Below are 20,816 nucleotides of genomic sequence, written 5' to 3' on the forward strand. Positions count from 1 at the left end.
TTATGTATAGACACTGTAAATGGCTCGATTGTTATCACGCTCCACTGACTTGATAGCGTGCAAGAAGAGCTTTTCACTGTATCTCGGTACAAGTAACAATAAACTTAACTAACTAGCTAATGTCCGCGTAGATAATACTGTCCTATCTTTATCAATGATCTTTATCACCTACTCAAAAAAGTAAGGCATTTTACAGTAAGGTCCCTCACAGTTGGCTGATCCAGAAAATTAAAATACATGGAATCCAAGGTGACTTTGTAGATTGGTTTCAAAAATGGCTTTACCTTGGTAGACAATGGGTAGTGGTGAAGGTGTTATTCTGTCTGAATGTCTGACTAGTGATGTTATGCAGGGATCAGTACTGGGACCTGTGTTTGTAATATAATCTCTGCACGTGCAAATTGTTGAATTTTGAGAGGTCAAATGTAATGGAAAAATATACAGTAAATGGCACAACCCTGAAAAGCATTGATGTACAGAGTGATTTTGGGGTCCAAGTCAATAACTTCCTGAAGTGGCACCACAAGTAGATGGTGTCATTAAAAAAAACATAGCATGCTTGGCTTCATTAGTCAGGGTATTGAGTTTAAGAATCAGGAAGTCATATTGTAGTGGTATAAAAGTTTGGTTTGGCCAGATTGGTTGCCCTATTACAAGAAGGATGTGGAGGCTTGAGAGGGTAGAGAAGAGATTCACAAGGATGTTGCCTTGATTAGCGAATAATGTATTTATGCGTTTTCATGTAATGTATTGTCTTTCCGCTGACTGCTTAGCACGCAACAAATGCTTTACACTGTACCTCAGTACTGTGACAATGAACTATTGACTAATATTACTGAAAGGAGAAGTTGGACAAACTGGGATTGTTTTCTCTGGAGTGTTGGAAGCTGAAGGGAGATCTAATAGATTTCAGTGACATTCAGTCAAGCACATGAACATGCAGAGGGGGCAGGGATATGGATCATGTACAGGCAGATGTGGGTAGTTTAGTTTAACTTGGCATCATGGTTGGCATAGATAACATGGGCAAAGGGCCTGTTCCTGTGTTGTGTACTGTTCTGTGATAAACGTAACTCTACTTTTCCATCCCCCCCCTCCCTCCCCCAGGTAAGCATTCATCTCTTTCCTGATGGAGAAACCATCTGGTTCTAACATTAAAACATTCTACAACTCTGCTTCTACTGACCTTTCGAAGAAGAGACTATCAAGACTTGTGACCCTGTCTCAAATGAGGGAAACAAATCGCCTTGTCTCTTTCCCTGTATCCTGCAGCAGGTTACTGAGGCCGTGAGCCTGTTCCCCCAGAAATCTCACTAAGACAGAGGTGGGATGGTTTGTTTGCTCCTGTGATTTGGTACTTTCTGGTGGTTGAATGTCCAGCAAATCTTAAGAAAGTTATTCTGTTTTGGCATGTATGATAATTAAACACTCTTGGCTCTTGAAAGTTTGTTGTGAAGACTGGTAACTTCTGCAAGTCACTGGATTTGGGAACGGTTGATAATCCCTTTGGAGCAATGGGATAAATTGCAGTTTGCCACTCTTGGAAAAAATGGATGTGACCAGTGAGAGTGCTTTGCAATGCATGCTTTGCTTCTTCATTTAGCCCACTCCCCCCCATCCCACAGTATCATTACCCCATGAAATGTCATTTCTAACAGAGTTACTAATTCATACCATTGATTGAAGGATACAGCATAGAAACAGACCCTTCGGCCAATTGGGTCCATGCCAACTTTCGATCACTAGTTCCATGTTATTCCACTTCCTTTGATTTGCAGGAACATTGACATTTGAATCCTTTTCTTGATGAGCAAATTTAATTATCTTTTCCAGTAACACAAAATATCCTTTACTTCAACATGGTGTACATTGATTATGGCAGTGTGGTTTATAATAAATGATTCACTTATAACAATTTTAATGTGAGAGTTGCCTTGAGTAAGACTTGGTAGAAAGGCAGAGTAATTACATGTATTTTCAAGACGCAAGGGATTGAGTACTCCAGACAAGGTGGGGCTGTGCAATGGGAGGAGTTGGGGAAGAAACCACACTAGACCACATCTCATCAAATAAAAATTAATTATCTGAAGTATGTCTTTTTGAATTTTGCGTTTAGTTTTATCTTTTGTTATTTGTTTCATTTATCTTCCATCTCCCTGCTTTCCTTTGTTTTTCATGACTCTATCCATTTTGTGGAATATTTGTCTAGTCTTTTCTCTTCCAATCCAAAAATAAGAAGCTGAAGAGCGAGTAATTTGGGAATTTATGTATAGAAACTGCCTCAAGTTGGTGGACAAAAGACTACTGGAATAAATGCTGGAGGCACTCAACGCGCCAGGTAGCATCTGTGGAGAGGAAACTGAGGTTACACTGCGGGTCCTACTGGTATTTTCATGTCCACTGAAGTATTTTTCTTCAGAATCAGGAATTTTGCAATAAGGGTTATGGAATAAAGATAGAAAATGATGATTGATTGCTAGTAGACAAGGGGCTAAAGAACATTTTCAAGTTTCTTATTTGCGTCTGTAACACTGTGATACTTTCACTTAGTTGTTTGCACTTTCTGCAACTTATCAAAGCAGCTATGTTTGCTATCTCTATTCCATTTCTCTCATTTTATTTCTTCTATACATTTCCTCCATATTTGCTTTTTCTCAGATCCTGCTGTTGCACTCCCTTCTCTCCCCAAGTAACAGTTGAATAATGGTTCATTCTGCATCAAGTGTTCCACCAACTATCATTGAAATGGAAAATGCATAACCTGAACTTAACCATGAACCAAAGACACAAAATGGTGGAGTAACTCAGTGGGAGAGGCAGCATTTCTGGAGAGAAGGAATGGGTAACGTTTCAGTTTGAGACTCTTCTTCGGACTGAAAGTCACAGCAAAGGAAAACGAGAGATATAGACGATGATGCAGAGAGATGTACAACAAATGAATGAAAGATATGCAAAAAAGTAACAATGATAAAGGAAACAAGCCATTGTTAGCTGTTTGCTCGGTGAGAACAAAAACCTGATGTGACTTGGGTGGGGGAGGGATGGAGAGAGAGGGAATGCAGGGGTTACTTGAAGTTAGGGAAATCAATATTCACACCCCTGCCTGGGTTGTAAACTGCCCAATGTATGAGGTGCTGTTCCTCCAATTTGAATTCGGCCACACTCTGGCAATGGAGGACCTAGGACAGAAAGGTCATTGTGGTGAGAAGGGGAATGAGTGCTTAGCAACCGGGAAATCAGGTAAGTTCTGGCGGACTGCGCGAAGATATTCAGCTAAACGATTGCCCAGTCTACGTTTGGTCTCGCCGATGTGTAAGAATCCACAACTTGAACAAAGGATACATTAGATGTGGTTGGGGGACGTGCAAGTGAACCTCTGCCTAACCTGAAAGGACTGTCGGGGTCCCTGGACAAAGTCAAGGGAGGAAGTATAGGGACAGGTGTTGCATCTCCTGCGGTTGCAGAAGATGGACCTGGGGAGGGGATGGTTTGGGTGGGAAGAGATGAGTTAACCAGGGAGTTGTGGTGAGAACGGTCTCAGGAAGGTGGAAGGCGGTGGAGATGGAAAGATGTGATTAGTGGTGGGATCCCGTTGGAGGTGGCAAAAAATGTCAGAGGATTATGTGTTGTATGCGATTGCTGATGGGGTGAAAGGCAAGGCCAAGGGGGCAGGAACCCTTCATTTTCCCCCTCCACAATTACTCCCTGAAGCTTCTAGTATTTTCATGTCCACTGAAGAATATTGCTTTCAATTTTTACTTTATTAGTGCGTGTGGAGTTTATCGTGATTTATTGCATGAAGCTGGTGTTATGGCAGTGAACAGTGGATGCCTCTTTGTAAAGCATGTTGGCACTTAGAGTCTTGACAGAGACATTGCCCTTTTAAGACTTGACTGGAGAAGATGTGTGAGATTGCTCAGTGAGGTGTGTGTGTGAGATCAGCACTGAATTCGTCATTATTGGCACGCGAAAGGCTTAGAATGAGGAGAATGAGGGTAGGAGCAGGCTGCCATGACTCTCTTTAACCTACTCTGAATCTGCACCATGAAGAGCCTCTGGCTGCGTGTCACCTCACGCTGAGCCAGTCAAGGAATAAGTTAGGATGGAAATCACTTGGTCTGATTGATGCTCAGGTAAACAGTGCAGGTCCAGCCATTCATACTTTAATGCAGCCAAGAAATGTCTGTGGACTTCACTTAATATTGATGTTTTTCAATGCATTCTGCAAGGGATGATTTAATTAATAGAACTGTTTATCAAACACGGCCTATTTCTTACCATGACCCCTCTTTCCCGATGAATTGGTGCCAATATTAGTGACGTGTCTCTCCTGCCTCTAAAGCAATTTTATGCAGTCACAGTGAGTTATAGCCTAGCCTATTTTGTTTTTGCAAAGGTTGCTGTATCTATAGGAATAGGGTGATAAAAATCACATTGCCATTCAACAATATTTTGTTAAACTTTTGTGCTAGATTTTGCCAGGGATTTTGTAACTGAATGTCGCTTCTTTGAAATTTCAGGATAATTTTCCAGCAATGGACATTTTTCAGATACTCTATTCCAGATATTTTGGCCTTTTTTTTGCATTTGATCAAAAAAGGAAATAATTTCTCAGAAAAATTATAAACCTGCAACACAAATTAAAAAGCTCTAGCTAGCCTTTGTTTTATTCGTGACTGTTTTTGGACTGCAGGGCTCAATTGTGCAGCCTGAGGGTGGGGCCACATTTATCGCGCCTTTGCAGATTCTTTCCCGTCCTAACTAGCTGCTGAATTCAACTGCCTGCACTGCAAGTAACTGTTTTGACTTTCACTCCCTAACACATTTACCCAATGGTCTCCTTTTTATTTCTGAAAAAAGTTTAGATATTTATTTCCATTGATTAGTACTGTGTTCACTGTCTATATTTATGTTGAGCTTTTACAATACAATACAATACAATATATCTTTATTGTCATTGTACAGGGGTACAACGAGATTGGGAATGCGCCTCCCATATGATGCAATAATTTAATTAATTTAAACAACAACAACCCAACGAAACAATTTAATTGCAGTGCCTCCGGTAATTGATTTTGCTGTGACGCTGGGATTAATTGTGCATATATTATATCCCACACTTTTGAATATGTAGTACTTTTCCATCTTCCAAGTCTGGCTTCAGTATTTATTTTCTTTCAGATTAATGCAGTAACTTGTCACATGCAATACAGTGCAATTTTATATAATACTCGAGGCACAGAATCAACAGCTGTATATCCAAGCTCCCTTGAGCAGGGTATTTCGGAGTTGGGAAGGGAATAGGGCAGATCAGCGAGGAGAGTGAATTGCCTTTTGCTTGTTACTTCTCATGCTGACCTTCCGACAGTAGATCCTGTTGACATTAACTGTCACTGGGATGTGATTCCATAGGCACTGACTGTCATATCATATCATATATATACAGCCGGAAACAGGCCTTTTCCTTGGATGACAATCACCAAGTGATTGCAATCCCAACCTACTCTCAAATTTTGCTGTCGTAGTTCTCTGGATGCTGCCAGGTTTCAATTTTTGGATGTAGAGATATTATATTGTCAAGTATTACATCATTTTTCCACACGAAACTAGCTATTTAGGTCAACATTATTTATTCTTCAGATGAGTTTGCCCATGTACAATTTTATCTCATTCCCCTGATGTATCTTTTTTCATTTATTGCACTTAAATACATCAGTGCCATTTGCCACACCTACTCGTCTGATTGGAAATGTCAGCTTCTAACCACTGTCTGGTAATAATGTTTCTGTTGAATTCCCTATTGGAGTTACCAATAACATATATATAGTCTCCATTTCTGGATATTCCCATAAGTAGAAATAACTACTCTCCAAGTTCTAGAGAAAATGAATGCCTATGTAGGAGCATTGATAAGACCATTTTTAGAGTACAGTGTACATAGTGTCCTAATAGAAAGAAGGATGTTAATTGTTGGAAGCAGTTCGGCTCACGTTTAATGGCAAATTCCTGAAGTAGGTTGGTTATTTTATGTCTAGACCCCTCGGAATCTTGCATTTTTGAATCTTCTTCAGGTTGGACTTGTATCTGCTGGAGTTTCAAAGATTCAATGGGAAAACACAAGTTCCTGAGAGGCTTTGGCAGTGCGAATGTGTTAAGGTTGTTTCCTCTTTTGGGAAATTCTAGAACTAGTGGTCCGCATTTAAACAATGCAATGTCAACACGTACAAAACAGATGAGACTTAACTTTTTTTGTCTCATGGGTGGTGGGTCTTTGGAGCATTTTTCCTATGGGGTGATGTAAGCAGTCCAGATAGATAGATAAGCAAGCTGATGAAAGCTTGCTGCAGGTTGAATGCAGTGTGGAGGCAAGTCAGGGCATTGAATTTAAAACTTGGGAAGTTATGTTGCAGCTGTATAAGATATGAGTTAGATAATTTAGGGTAGGGTGAGCAGTTCTGGTCGTCACACTTTAAAAAAATGATTTGTTGAACACCATGGCTAGTAGACTTCAATTATGTAAAGAGATAACTGGATAAAAAGGTTGTTCTTCTAAAAGCACAGAGAAGGTTAAGAGTTGAAACTCGTAATGCATTTTGTTAAATAAAGATTGATCAGAGTGCAATTTGATAAATAAAGATTGATTCCAGTGTAGGGGGTATCAGTAACCAAGGAGATGCATTTAAGGCTGTCAATGTGCTGCAGCAATTAGTGCTGTCAGCTCACAGCTTAAAGTTTGATCCTGACATTTGGTGCTATCTATGTGGAGTTGGCATGTTCTTGTAAATGCAGTGTTTCCCCCTGGTGCTTGGATTCCACCCACATTCCAAAGACATGCTGGTACATTAACTGGCAACTATAAATTGCTAAGTGACAAAATAATTAAGGGGAAGTTGGTGGCCGATGAGATGCAGGGCGAAAGTGAAATAAGGAGAGGAGAATGGGTTGATGGATTGCATGGTTGGGACCTTGTGTGGATCCTATAAGTTGAATGACATCTGTGTCCAAATAAGTAATTGGCCAAGGAATCTGAATGAAGATCGTTCTGATGCAAGAACTGGTGGAAGCAGATTCGATAATAATTTGAAAGGGTATTGGATTACTACTTGGGGGGAAATTGCCTGGTCTACAGGGAGTGTAATTAATTGAATAACTTTTTTAATAACAAAAGGCTCAGGTAAAATATGTTGTATAGTCTTCTGTATTCATTATAGGCTTCAAATATTGAGTGAATGGATTTAAGTGAATTGGAGTGGTTGAATTTCTGTAGGAACACACTGAGCCCTCTTAAGACTAACTTGAGCTGCTCTCTTTAATTCCAGGTTTCCCATCAGAAGACTTCCCAGGTAAGAGCTCTCGACACAATGGGTGAAAGTGATTGGCCATCTCTGACTGTCCAAGCAGCAATTAGAAGGCTTAACAACTTGTACGTATGAGTGGAATGCTCTAAGTTCCCTGTCCCTTTTCCTGACATCTTTTACCTCCCGTGTATGTTTGCCCTGTTAGAAGACAAAATAAAGGGAATTTGGGTTAATAAGATAACTGGAAAAAAATGGAATTTGCAGTACAACCAAGGATAATGGAAAATTTAGAAATGAGCTTATCTAATGTTCCGGATATATTAATAGTCAACAAACACAGTTCACGAAGACCTACCCTTTTAAAATTTACCTAGTCAGGCATTTATACTTTTCTTTAAGTCAATTGTAGAAGTGTGTATTAGAGAAGGTTGGGACAAGTTATCATTGAGGTGCCGGTAGTTGGCCTTTCTCTTGAACTGCTGTGCTCCATGTGTTGAAGGTATCTTCGCCCAGTGCTGTTAGATATGGACTTTAAGATTGTGACTTGGGGATGATGAAGGAATGCTGATATATATCCAGATTGGCCTGTGACTTGGAGAGCTTCATGATGAGGTGAGGAGTGCAAAAGATTTTTGGTCTAAGTAGAGATTTGCTGTTTCAGTTACATAAATTGGAAGTAGTAAGACCAGTTGACGTAGCCTGGTGTTAATAAACATGGATTTTAAATTCATTTTAGTAAGTGTCTAGATGAGTACAGCAGACTCAAATATTTGATGTTATTTGGGGACAAAACAGCCTACCTGATGGCAATGTACCTATCTCCTTCAGTGCTCGATCCTCCTGTCTTTGTGCCATGTACAAGGTGTTCTGCAGTAATTCACAAAAACTTTTCAATGTTGTTTGCCCAACCCACAAACTCTACTAGCTAGAATGAAGGATCAAGGGCACATGTCACCATCACTACCTGTGAGTTTGTCCCCAAATCCTGCTCTATTCTGATGTGGAAACGTATTGCCTTTCCTCTTCCATTGTTTAATTGAAGTCCTGGAAATCTCCACTTACAGTACTGTAGGAGCGCTTTCAATATGGAGATTGTAGGAGTTCACAAGTATCATTCTGGGCATGTAGGGATTATGGCTAACTGCTTGCCTTGGCACTGAAGCCAATTTCTTATGAATTACAATAAAAAAAACATGAAATCCACACTAATTATTGATTTGGCAACTTTCAGAAGATATGTCCAATTTTGAATGTAAGAGGTGCAACAGAGAAGATCCCTGAGTTCTGAAATTATGTTTACAAAGAGAGATCAGAGAAATTGGAGATCTTTAAATAAATATATTTCTTTGTAACAATATGACGCAGATATTCAAACTTTAAAGGTTTTGACAACATTGAGCCACTATATCATTTTACATTCGTCATAAGGAATCTGCATTGATGAAAACCGTTATGCACGGGAAGTGAAGCCATCTGACCAGTTCTGCTGGTGATCTTGCATTTGATGTATTTAGTAGTTTGTAGGTCATCTGAAACTGCACAAATAGAATAAAAATCAAAGTACAGCTAGAGTAATGAAGGTTGACAGGAATATAAAAGATCATGAGGTCAGCAAGAAACCATTCACCCTCTTGACTCTTCCATCATTTATTTGAACTGTAGCTGATCTGAAGCTTAACTTGCTTTCCTTGTCTTGCCCCTGAGCTCTTGAGACTCCTGTTGACCAAAAGTCTATCAAATTTGTTCTTAAAAGTGTCTGTTGACTCCCTGCAATCGCAGCCTTTTAGGGAAGGGAATTTTAGATTTCTCACTATCATTTTTGGAAGAAGAGTTTCTGAGCATCGCTTCTGAACATCCTGTCACCATGTACTGGATTCCTCCACAAGTAAGATTATTTTTATCCATTTTGCTCTATCCTTCAAACAATTAAAACACCTGAATCAAATCATCCATAATCTTCTCTACTCAAAGGGAATACAAGAGATGTTTTTGCAGCCTGGTCGTATTATGGTGAATTTGTATTATGCCTCTTTTGTTGTGAGATGTATTGCCCAGAATTGCATGTACTGCTTCAGAAGGGCATGTATTTGAAACTATGTACAATTTAGTTTATATTCTCCTTTGAATTATTGAAGATTGAGATACAATTTATATTTTATGTCCTTTTTGATTTTTTTTGCATCAATGCATGTAAACCCCAAAATGTCTTTGTCTCTCCATTGTCCTTGATCCTGATTTCTCATTATTTAAACTATATTCCAAGTTACCTTTCCCAAATCCAAGGTTCATAGCCTCAAAATACCCTTCATTTAACTTTACTTGCTGTAGATTTACTTGCTTTTATACCTGTCCCCTTCAATTTTACCTTTTCTTTCTATATTCCTTAAATGTGCTCCAGAGCGTATACCCTCAGCCAGTTAACAATTAATTCAACAACATAATATGTGCTCAAATCTTGAAACCCGGGAGCAGATCCCTAGAGGACATGACATCTGCCTTTTAACAATGCTCAAACTAAGGTTTTGAATTGTTGTGATCTTTGCAAAATTGTGACCGAGGCATTAGTGATTTTCTGTCGTGTCCTTACACCTGGTGTAGAAGCAATCATCTGAAGATTTGTATTGCTCATGCTAAATTCATATGTTGGGGGGATCTTCAGTGGACTGGTGAGTCACCCAAACATGCCTTTAGTGCTGCTGCATTCAAGCAATGGGACCCTGAAGCATTCTTCTGGCAAGTCGCCGAGTAACTGACTTGCTCTTCTCCATGAATTGTTTTGACAGTGTGAGACCCGCCCTGGGGTTCAACCATGGTCAGAACTGTTCTTTGAATGTTTTTTTTGTGAAGTCTGCAAACATTCACTAGACTGCTATTAAAATATTTTTTAAAATATATTAATTTTAAAACACTAAATGATTAGAACACAAAAACAAATTAAGTATATTAAATCAATTCAAATGATATTATCTTGGCCTGGAGCAACAAAGACTCTGCTGGAGGAACTTAGTGGGTTGAGCAGCATCAGTGGGAGGAGGAGGGGGGGGGTGGAAGGGTGCAGAGAATTGCCTGTTTTAGGATGAAACCCTGTATTAGGATGGGAGTAGAGTGGGAAGATAGCTTGTGTCTACGCTATCTTGTTCTTGCCATTCTCTGGGAGCCTTCTCCACCATTCAATAAAATTATGAGTACATTCACTGCTGAGATCAGTATATTTTTGAACCTGAGATTTATGTGGTTTGGATTGGAGAATGTTTTCCAACTGAAAACTGAAATTTTATTCAACTGAGTGCTTATCAACTTTTAATTTGGTAGCCTGAACGAAGTAGAGTTCATCCAAATGTCGTGCGATTGGTGAACAGTGGCACTCAGAAGTGCAGAGTCAATGTACTTTGTTCACTAAAACAAAAACCAATACCGTTTTTGAAAACAGATACTCTTTCCTTCAGCAGTCTGAAGAAGGGTCTCGACCCGAAACATCACCCATTCCTTCTCTCCTGAGATGCTGCCTGACCTGCTGAGTTACTCCAGCATTTTGTGAATAAATACCTTCGATTTGTACCAGCATCTGCAGTTATTTTCTTATACTTATATAAATCTCTTTCCTTAAGTGAACCGTTTCCTTATTGTACATTATATTCACTCATTTTAAAAGGGCCTCTTTCCCCATTCTACTTCCTTTTTTAAAATACATAAAAATCTAACCAGTTATTTGTGCAGTTTTTTCAATTTTTACCTTTCATGCCTATTATTTCTTTATCCCCCATTCATAAATACTAGCTTAGTTTTTCCCTCCATAACTGGATACAGGATATATCATAAAATGATTTGTGGGCTCAATGTCGTTTTGTGGGGGAAAACTGTTTGTTGGCAATGAAACTAATGGGATGGCCGAGGACAAAATGATGCATTTGAGTTTTCAGAAGGTATTTGATAAGGTGTCATGTAAGAGGCTTCTGCACAGAAATTGGGATGAAATTAGTTTGTTAGCGATGGTTGAGGATTAGCAATGGACAAAGTAAAGTAGCAATAAATGGACCATTTTCAAGTTAGAAGGATTAACTGGTGGGGTGCTGCCTAGGTCAATGCTTCAGGCTCAGCTATTCATAATCTTTTTCATTGATTTTAAACAAGGGGATTTTGTAAAGCATTCATGTTTTCTGATGGTACAAAAGAGGGCAAATAGGTAATCTGGGCAGGGGAAGCAAAATGTTTACCAAGGCAAGCGAACAAGGTTAAGTGTGTGGACAAGAATAAAAGCTAGAGTATAATGCAGTGGGAAAAATGGAAAAGCAAAACAATTTTTAAAGTAGAAAAATATGTACTAGTTTGCAGCAGAATTTGTTTTCCTGTGAAACAAGATCTCAATAAATCAACACATAGAAACAATCAGCAATTGGGAAAGTCGTCATTTGAAGTGAGTTGTAATATGAGAATTTTTGTTGTTACATAAGGCTTTGGTGGGCTCATATTGGAACAGTTTTGGTCTCCATACCAAAGAAAAATGCATAGTGCTTAGACAACTTGGGGAGGAGAGAGAATGATGTGCTCTTGTATGTTGAAATGCACAAAATCTAAAACAACTTCAGTGTGCGTGTGAAATGCTGTTTTGCAGAGCCGACATAGAGATTTCTTCACATAGACTGTTAGTCTTTGGATTGCTTCACTCCAGACGACAGTGCTCAGTAGAGTATATTTACTGCTGAGAACATGAGATTTATGTGGATTGGATTGGAGAATGTTTATTCATAATTTTATTGAATGGTGGAGAAGGCTCACGGAGAGCGATTGGCCGCGATTGCAACAATTTTGCATGTTCTTTGTGTTCTTTATGGTTCTCCCAGTCTGTTGAATCTCAATTTAGCGGTTTGTATGAACTGTTATATTCTAACTTGGTAGACATTTTTCTCATTGGTTTATCTTGTTGCTTCAATAGTTAAGTGTAGTCTATACGTATTGGGGGTAAAAATTAGCTTTTTACCGTACCTCTAAAAAAAATCCCACTATTTAGGGTTTTCTTATTACCAGCATACTACAGGCATCTAATTTTACATTCTTTTGAAGTTTGCCTGACTAAAATTTATGTTATTATTATTATGTTACCGACATTTTGAACATACTGATGTCTGAAATTTTTCCAACTTGTTCCAAAGCTAATCTGATCTTTCCACCCTTTTTTATGATCGTAGTGATTTTATTTTTCCACCAGGTTACCTTTTCACAGGCATACATTTATTGGTCTCTCCTTTATCTTTCCATTAAGGCTTGGTTCCAGCCAAGTAATTCTAGCAGCACAGCTTCTACACATCCGAATGCCAAAGAATGGAACCACCTTCCCATATCAGTCTTCAAACCTTGCAATCCTTTTCCTGATGCCAATGAGCACAGTTATTTTTTAAAGGCTGAAGGCTAAAGCCACAGTCTTATGAAGGATCTCGACCCGAAATATCATCCATTCCTTCTCTCCAGAGATGATGCCTGTTCCGCTGAGTTACTCCAGCTTTTTGTGTCTATCTTCTATTTCAAAGGCCTTGCATTTTAACTCCTAATTTCTCAACCCCCCCCCCCAATTTCTCACCCCCCCCCCCCCCCATGTGTTCTGATTTGTCCTGTTGTTTGTCCAAAAACATTTATTTCAATTAAGGAATCTTAAAAATAGTACACTGCCTGAGACGTCGTGGCCCACTGAGTTTATGTTGACTTTTTTGAAGATTTGTAAACCTCTTCTTTCCTCATATACTTAATTTTTTCCTCCTTTGCATGTAGATCTATTACCTTTGAAGGTTCTGAAACCATAGCCGCCATCCTTTCAAGCAGCATATTCCAAATCCCAAGCATCGTTTGACAAAAACATTATTACTTGTCATATCAGCTAGTCTCCTTCTGCCAATCAGCCTCCAAACATGCAGCACTCCAATCACATCAGACCAATTTTAACATTGTCATCAAACCAGCTGACAAGGGAGGAGCAGTGGTAGTCTAGTGTTACAGAGGTCAGACTCCAAATTTCTGTCACCATCTTGTGCCTTCCACTGGGCCATCATCCCACTAATAAACGCAGGCCATTGTCTCCTGGGCATCAGGAGATCACCCCTCATCAAATCAGTAGATCACCCTTCAGCCTTAAAGTGCCCCAACCCTGCGCTGTTTCAATCTCTCACCCAAGATTGAGAAACAGGACAATTCTGGTAGACCCATTGTTCTGCCTGCTCTTGCTCCAATGAACCTATTTTTTTTTCATACCTGGACTCTATTCTGTCTTTCCTTGTGCAGTCCCTTTCCATTTGCATCGGTGCCATCTCTCATGGCCTCTACCATTCCAATTACCTGGTCCCAAGCTTCTCATCTATAGCATAGACATCCAAACTCTATATACTTCCACCCCCTACCCACCCCCAATCAGGAAGGTAAAGGGTCCCTCTGTTTCTCTCTGTCTCCTTTATTCTGCTTGGATAACCTGCAGCCAATGCCATGTCGATGGATATTTTTGGCAGAGTTTGACAGATTCTTCATTATTATGGGTGTCGGGGGTTATGGGGAGAATGGGGTTGAGAGGGAAAGATAGATCAGCCATGATTGAATGGTGGAGTAGACTTGATGGGCTGAATGGCCTAATTCTGATCCTAGAACCTATGAACATTCACCTGTCCACCTACTCACTTTTGTTCACCTCTCCCATCCCCCTCTTCACCCTCCATATAGTTCCACCCGCCCATCAACTGCCCCCATCTGTTTCCACCTATCACCTACCATCCTCTATCCCCCTAACCACCCACCTGTACTGCTACACATTGGTAATTTCTCTTCTCCCCTCCCTGCTCTGACCAAATTGTCAGCTTACATGTTTTGTCTCCAAAGATGCACCCAGTTTTCTTCAGTTTTAGATTCTAGTTTCTGCAATCTTATGTCTTCTCCCCAAATGTATCCTTTATATTGGCAAAATGAAAGACTTTGGTTACAACCTTTGTTGCATGCACTCTGTGCCGTTTTTGAGCCACACTTTCGCAGCTGTCTCAGTTTGTTGCAAAGATAAGAGGGGGTTGTTGGTGTCAGTTTGAATGTGGATGATTCTCCAATACACAGGAAGAATGTGTGATATGCCTCAGAACAAAAGCTGGAACAAGGTGCAGGTTATGTAAAGCTGAATAAGTACTAGGTATGTTGTATATCTGTCCTGCGGTTGGATTGTCAAAATGTGAACTGTTCTTTATTACAGGCAAGGAAGCATACTGAACAAGGACCTGTCGCCTGATAAAAAGCATGACAAAAAGAACTCGGAAAAATCACCTCTGTATGAATTTGACCCAACAGGTAATACATTTGTAGAGTCTTTGAGCCTTTTTCAGTTCCAGGTTTCAAATGGTTAGACTGGTCACAAACTATTCTGTGGTTTGTGAGATGGCAAGCTGTCCACATTAGGCTGTGGAGGAAGGAACTGCAGATGCTAGTTTAAACTGAAGATACACAAAAAGCTAAAGTAACTCAGCGGGACAGGCAGCATATCTGGAGAGAAGGAATGGGTGACGTTTCGGGTCGTGAAGAAGGGCCTCTGCTGCTGAGTTACTCCAGCCTTTTGTGTCTATGTACACATTGCACTTTCATTTGCTGCCTTCTTACTGATAAGTCATGGTTTACATGACCTCAATGCTCATTCACAGTAGATTCAGGCACAACTCACTTTTTTGGGCTACAGGAGAGTGAGTTGATGAATGAATGCTACCACACTGCTTTGATGCTTAGTGAATAAACTCTGGCTAGGAAGCTTGCAGAACCTCCTGGGTGGATCATTATTTTTCAACAAACGGGTCATAGTGTTTGGTGTTTCACTGCTGGAGGGAATTATTCTGAGCTCGCGTGGAATGTGGATGTATAGGCCACTTCCCTTGGGTTTTCTCTGCACCTGCAGGCTGTTACAAACTTGATGTTTCATTACAAAAGCAGTCTCGGGCCGACTGACTTATGTGAAGTGCACTTACATTTCTGGGGCGCTGGATGCAAACAGCATCTGGTATTCCAAGGGTCAATGATGAAATGTGAAAGTTGGTCATGCAGTCACATTAATAGCTTTGGTCCTGATATGCTTCCCTACTGATGGGGCACACTAGTCTTTCCCAGAATAATGTGAGGTTAATAAGACATCATACAGGGATGTTCAATCAGCATAAATTCAGCTGGGATTGGTTAACGTAGCCTGGATGAAGGTGAGGTGCATGGCCATTGGGTGATTGTGGCCTCTTCGGGAACTTCCTTGCATCTTCTCCTCATAACTGTTGATTCCTGGTGACAATAGACTATTCTGGACCAATGATATTTCCTTTCAGTGGCTGTCCAGTGGTGTGTGATTTAATTCACCATTATAGATAGTGGGGAGGGGATTCAGAGGAAAGTTAGAATTGAGCATAACTTGGCCTGAAAAGCTTTACTGAGGCAGACAGGCTGGAAATGATATGGTAGAAAGAGAGATGCTGAAGGAAGGAAAAATGGAGAAGGCTTTTTCTCCACGTCATTTAGAGCAGAATGGCTGAGCACATTTGCTCAGTAAATTGTTCCATCTCCGTTCAGGCTGTTGACCAAAAATATCAAGTAGCTAATGTTGACTTCACAATCTGAGATGTCAAGTTTTGAAAAGCATGATAAAATCATTTCCCAAATGGAGTTTCAATTGTTGGAATGCCAATGGAGTCTTCTGATGGACAAGAGCGATGTGCTAGGACCCGGGTTCCCACCACTCATATTGATCTGTCTGCCTTTCTGCATGGTTTACTCGGTGCTTGCAGTTGACAGTCTGCTCCTGCTTTGTGCAGTCATGACACTTGTGAGTTCACAAATCTGCATTACATGGTTAATTTATCCAGCAAACTCGGCTGATAATCAGTGTTAAACTGGTGTTTAACTCGGGGAATTAGTAATGAGCTGGCCCATTTGATGTGACTAAATCATATTGGAACATAACTGCATGGTATGCTGGTGCCATGGGGGGGCTGGTCTCCTGTGTTGCATCAATGTGTTAATTATGCTACCAGCTTTTTGTCAAAACAATTAATTCCATTTCTTAACCTATCACATTACACATTAACCCAATTTGTGTCATAGTTCCTCTTGTATATATTGTATGTTTGTACAAAAGTTTCCAATGTTGTGTCAATATGTGTGTATATTTATATACCATTTTCTATGAGAAAAGTTGTGAATCTACATGTTTCCATACATCTCCTTGCCCCACCCCACCCCCTCCCTACCCTTCTCTTTTTCTGCTATTATGCAGAGAGCTCGTCTAAACAAAAGAAGCCCAGGTTCAATTGCAATGACCATAAATGTGAGTCCTATGTTAAGCTGTGCACTAGTCTGTGCTTTGTTGGCTGTTAGCTTGCTTGGTGCCTCTGACCGATTCTTCGTGCTTGTTGTGTGGGACGCTGCTTTGCTAAATTATAGTGGGTTGGAATAGAGGATGTGTTTCAATCACCCATCTCCTACCTTGCTGTGCCCACAGAACCTCACTTCTGTGTTCCAGATATTGTATAGTTTTTGGCCAGACTTGCTTTTGGGACATTAAGTTCAGTCTCTAAACATATTTACAATGTCAAATCACTGGATTCCAAGGAAAAACAACTTGAGTGTATTTGGTGGCATTTCATAACATGAACAAGTCTTGGATGTGTTTTGAGAGCAGTGGACGTGGAGTTCATTGGTAGCAGAGCAGGTTTGATAAGCGAGAGGGCCTAATCTGGTTTTATTTATATTGTGCACTTATTTTTTCAGTCCTTTCATGGTTGATCAAAACCAGTTACTGTGTGTAATCCTTTCTTCATGTTTAAACCTGGCCAAATGCTCCTGGCTCTGAAAAAAAATTGTACTTGTGCTACAGCATGGCCTTGCCTTTCTACCCACGGTGTCAGATCATCTCACCGGTGTTCCTATGCCAAGTCTCTACCTGAACCACGTGGCCATACTTTTCTAATCATAAATCTAGCTGTGATTCTCCCACCTTTCCGATGACAATGTGAATACGTGGCCTCTGAAATGTTTGGGGTGCTTTGTTACATGTTGATTCTTACAGTAGATTATCTCCATGGAATAATCATTTTATGCTGCTTTCCTTTCTTCCAATATCTCATTCCATTGAAAATTCATGTTTTGATTTTTCTAGAGATCTTTCTGTAGTTGTTCCGCGGGTTGAGTAGTTCGTCATTTCTTATCAACAACTTTATTGGAGATTTTATACAATATAGATTAGATACCATGAGTAGAAATGGATTAAAACCAGTTATTTGAAATAAGACAGAAAATGGTGCATGTGTTCAGTATATCAGGAGCATCTGTGGAGAGAGAAATGCAGTTCATATTTCATTATTATTTTGAGCATTTTCTATTTCAAATTTGCAACATCGGCAGTATTTTAATTTTGAGTAGGTTCCTCTGTTCCAAGCCTTAAAGCCTTAGTTTAAAAGGTTGGAAGCCCAAGGACAGTCTATATGCAGCAGTGCGCAGCATGCAGTGCCAAACTGGCCACTCTAGTTATATTTTATAATTAATTTCCCTCGATCAAAATCGTGATATTATGATGTGTAAATTAAATGCTGATTTGTCATTAAATGTTTTTTAATACTATGCAATAAAACAAACAAAAAAGACCCTGTAGTTTCCTCACTTATCCATATGTTTACTTGTTTCCCCACTCTGCTGTCCAAAGGGTGTGATTAGATGCCCTGCCCTTCCCATCCCAAGAACTGGGGGTAGTGAGGTGGGTCTTGGGAGTTCCTGGTTTCCTTTGTCTTACATTTTGGTAAGTTACTCATTGACTGACTGACTGACTGATTTCTATTCCTTTTCTTTGTGACCAGGTCTAGTTCAGCGCTGTGTCATAATCCAGAGAGATGAAAATGGGTTTGGCCTGACGGTCAGTGGGGATAACCCAGTGTTTGTCCAGTCCGTCAAAGAGGGTAATTTTATACACTTACTCTGCTCTTTAATGTCTGGTAATTTTTCTGGTTAATCTAGTGTAGCTTTTATGCTCGTGTTCCTATTCTGTTAAGTTGCATGTGGAAATTTCAGTGAAACATTTTAGCTTAACATGAAACAGGAGTTAGAATATCTTCGATAGTTCCAGTTCTAGCTCCAACTTTCCACATGTTTGTTTTGTAGATGGAGCAGCTGTGCGTGCAGGTGTGCAGCAGGGCGACAGAATCATTAAGGTGAGGTACAGCTTTCACTGGTGCCAGTCATATGCAAGGAGAATTCTTCTGATTGAGCATGATGTGTTAATGGGAATTGATATTCACCAGATTAAAGTTGATGATTCCCAGAAACTGTATTTGTGGGTTGTTGTTCAGTGATGGCCCTTCCCATGTGGGTGTGAGTGAGCAGTGTGTCCAGGTGATAACTACTCTGCAGAAGCAGAAGAGTTTGTCATTTGACATCTAAATGCTTGTTACAGTTACTGTGATGTCCAAGTGACAAATATAACTATGCATCTAGCAGATTATTCAAAGTGTTAAAAATTGGTTGAAAAATGTGACTGAAAAGTACAAGACCATAGGGTGTGGAATTATGTAATCATATCTATTTATATCATTCCACACCTTATACACTTGCACTTTTCACTCACATTATTTCAACCAATTTGTATAACCTGCTGAATTATATCTGTAAATCTTTGGTGTATTAGAAAACTTTCATGTAAACTTCAGATGTTTGTCAAAACTCCAAGTGAACTATTTCAGTCATTTCAACCAAATGCCTCGTCCTTAACAGCATCAGAAATTTGAGGTGTTTATAGGGCCATGTGTTCCCTTTGTACATCCATGCTGTTTCTCCATAATAAATTATTGAGGTTTCCCATGTTCTTCACCCAGTGTGCTGATTGTAGATTTAAAAAGATCCAGGAAATCATGTTGCAGCTTTTTGAATATTGTGTGCAGTTTTGTTTGCTCATTACAGGAAGAATACTTTGACAAGGGTGGAAGAAGTGGTTTACCAGAATACTGACTGCATTTGAGGTTATTAGCTATAAGCAGAAGTTAGACAAACTTGGATTGTCTTGTCTGGAACGTCACAGGTTTAAGAGAGATCGAATATAATAAATATGTAAAATTATGAGAGGCGCATATATATATATATATATATATATATATATATATATATATACAGTAAGAGCCTATTTTTCCCCCAAGGTGGAAATGGCAAAAATTAGAGGGTATAGCTTTAAGGTGAGAGAAATTTAAGGAGATATATGTGGGGCAATTCTAACCATCACCCTCTCATAACTTCAGCCTCCGGCTGTGATGTGCGATTATTTCCGCTGTCCTTCCTAAAGGATTTTGATCATGAAGATAATTGTCTTTCTCATTAACATTTTAAAAATCTGCTAACAGCAGTCAGTTTAAGATTCTACGTGTATGTAATTCCTTTTAACTCTGGTAACCTTTCTCAGATAATCACAGATATTTATTAAGGTCTAAAGAGGTTCAGTTTTATGTTACATTGTATCACCGTGCCCTGCAGATTTGATGGAGATCAGCACTGCTGCCTTGCAGTTTCAGTGACATGGATTTGATCCTGACCTTCATGCTGCCTGTGTGAAGTTACATGATTTCCCATGACTGTCTGTTTCCTTCTGGTGGCCCAACGTCCTCCCACGTCCCAATAACACGCTGAGGTTAATTGGGTAGCGGAAATATCCGTGCTTGGCAGAAGACTTGGAGGTGCGGAGGAGTTGATGGGAATGTGTATGAGGAGTTGATGTGAAGGTGAACAGGTTGTGGGGTAACGATCGGGGGAACTCAGTTGATGGACTCCAACTCCAAGAGCTGGCTTTGGGCTGTGTGCCCACTTCCTATGTTGTTAGAAATATGAAGTACATCAATGGTGATGTTTTGTCTGCAGGTTAATGGGACGCTGGTCACTCATTCAAACCATGTGGAGGTGGTTCGGTTAATTAAATGTAAGTGAAGCATTAACTAATGAAAAGTCGTCTTTAAAATTCAGTAGTAAAACCAGTCATCCCATAGGATCTCTCAACACGTTGGCTATTTGTGCTAATAGTTGCAGATGGAGGTATTTAACTGGCACAATGCGTTCATTCAGAGGCCAACCAAATGAAGGTCAGAGAGCATTTGTACATCAGCCCACATCTTTCCAGAAGTGTGATGCAAGTGTATACAGAAATGTGAGGCTCATACTATACACCTTTAAAATTCCATCAATGTTGAGTGGTGACACATTTTCCAGCTTGATAGCTTCTAGATACAGTGGGCATTAGTTGCGGTGAAAGAGAAAACTGAATTATGCCACAGACTCTTTAATGTTTTACTGACCAGACATACAGGTTTAATGATTCATGTAAAATATGTCATTACTAATAAAATATTGGCCCATCGGACGGTACGTTGTTCTGTGTGCCCTCCCCATTCCAATAGATTGCCACTCTCATAGACCTGTCCCTTCCAACAAAGATGTGGTTACTTAGTTCTGCCATGCTTTGACAGATTGCAATTTCATGCCCCGGAAAAGTATTTGAACTGA

The 20,816-nt window shown here is 39.9% G+C and overlaps 1 protein-coding gene across 5 annotated transcripts in view; it reads left to right on the forward strand.

Moving 5' to 3' along the window:
• The window catches only part of LOC144608770 (rho guanine nucleotide exchange factor 12-like), a 93,215-nt gene that overhangs the window by 26,479 nt on the left and 45,920 nt on the right, over positions 1-20,816 (forward strand). For 2 of the 5 annotated variants that reach the window (XM_078426852.1, XM_078426853.1), the window contains exons 2-7: positions 7,320-7,343; positions 14,512-14,606; positions 16,561-16,611; positions 18,137-18,235; positions 18,438-18,487; positions 20,178-20,235. In XM_078426852.1, coding sequence (XP_078282978.1) covers positions 7,320-7,343; positions 14,512-14,606; positions 16,561-16,611; positions 18,137-18,235; positions 18,438-18,487; positions 20,178-20,235 — 377 coding nt within the window. Of the gene's footprint in view, positions 1-7,319; positions 7,344-7,797; positions 7,911-14,511; positions 14,607-16,560; positions 16,612-18,136; positions 18,236-18,437; positions 18,488-20,177; positions 20,236-20,816 lie in introns of all 5 variants that reach the window. The other 3 variants (XM_078426854.1, XM_078426856.1, XM_078426855.1) reach the window with 3 other exon arrangements.

Source organism: Rhinoraja longicauda, chromosome 32, assembly GCF_053455715.1.
Source record: "Rhinoraja longicauda isolate Sanriku21f chromosome 32, sRhiLon1.1, whole genome shotgun sequence".
In the NCBI taxonomy this organism is placed as follows: Eukaryota; Metazoa; Chordata; class Chondrichthyes; order Rajiformes; family Arhynchobatidae; genus Rhinoraja; species Rhinoraja longicauda.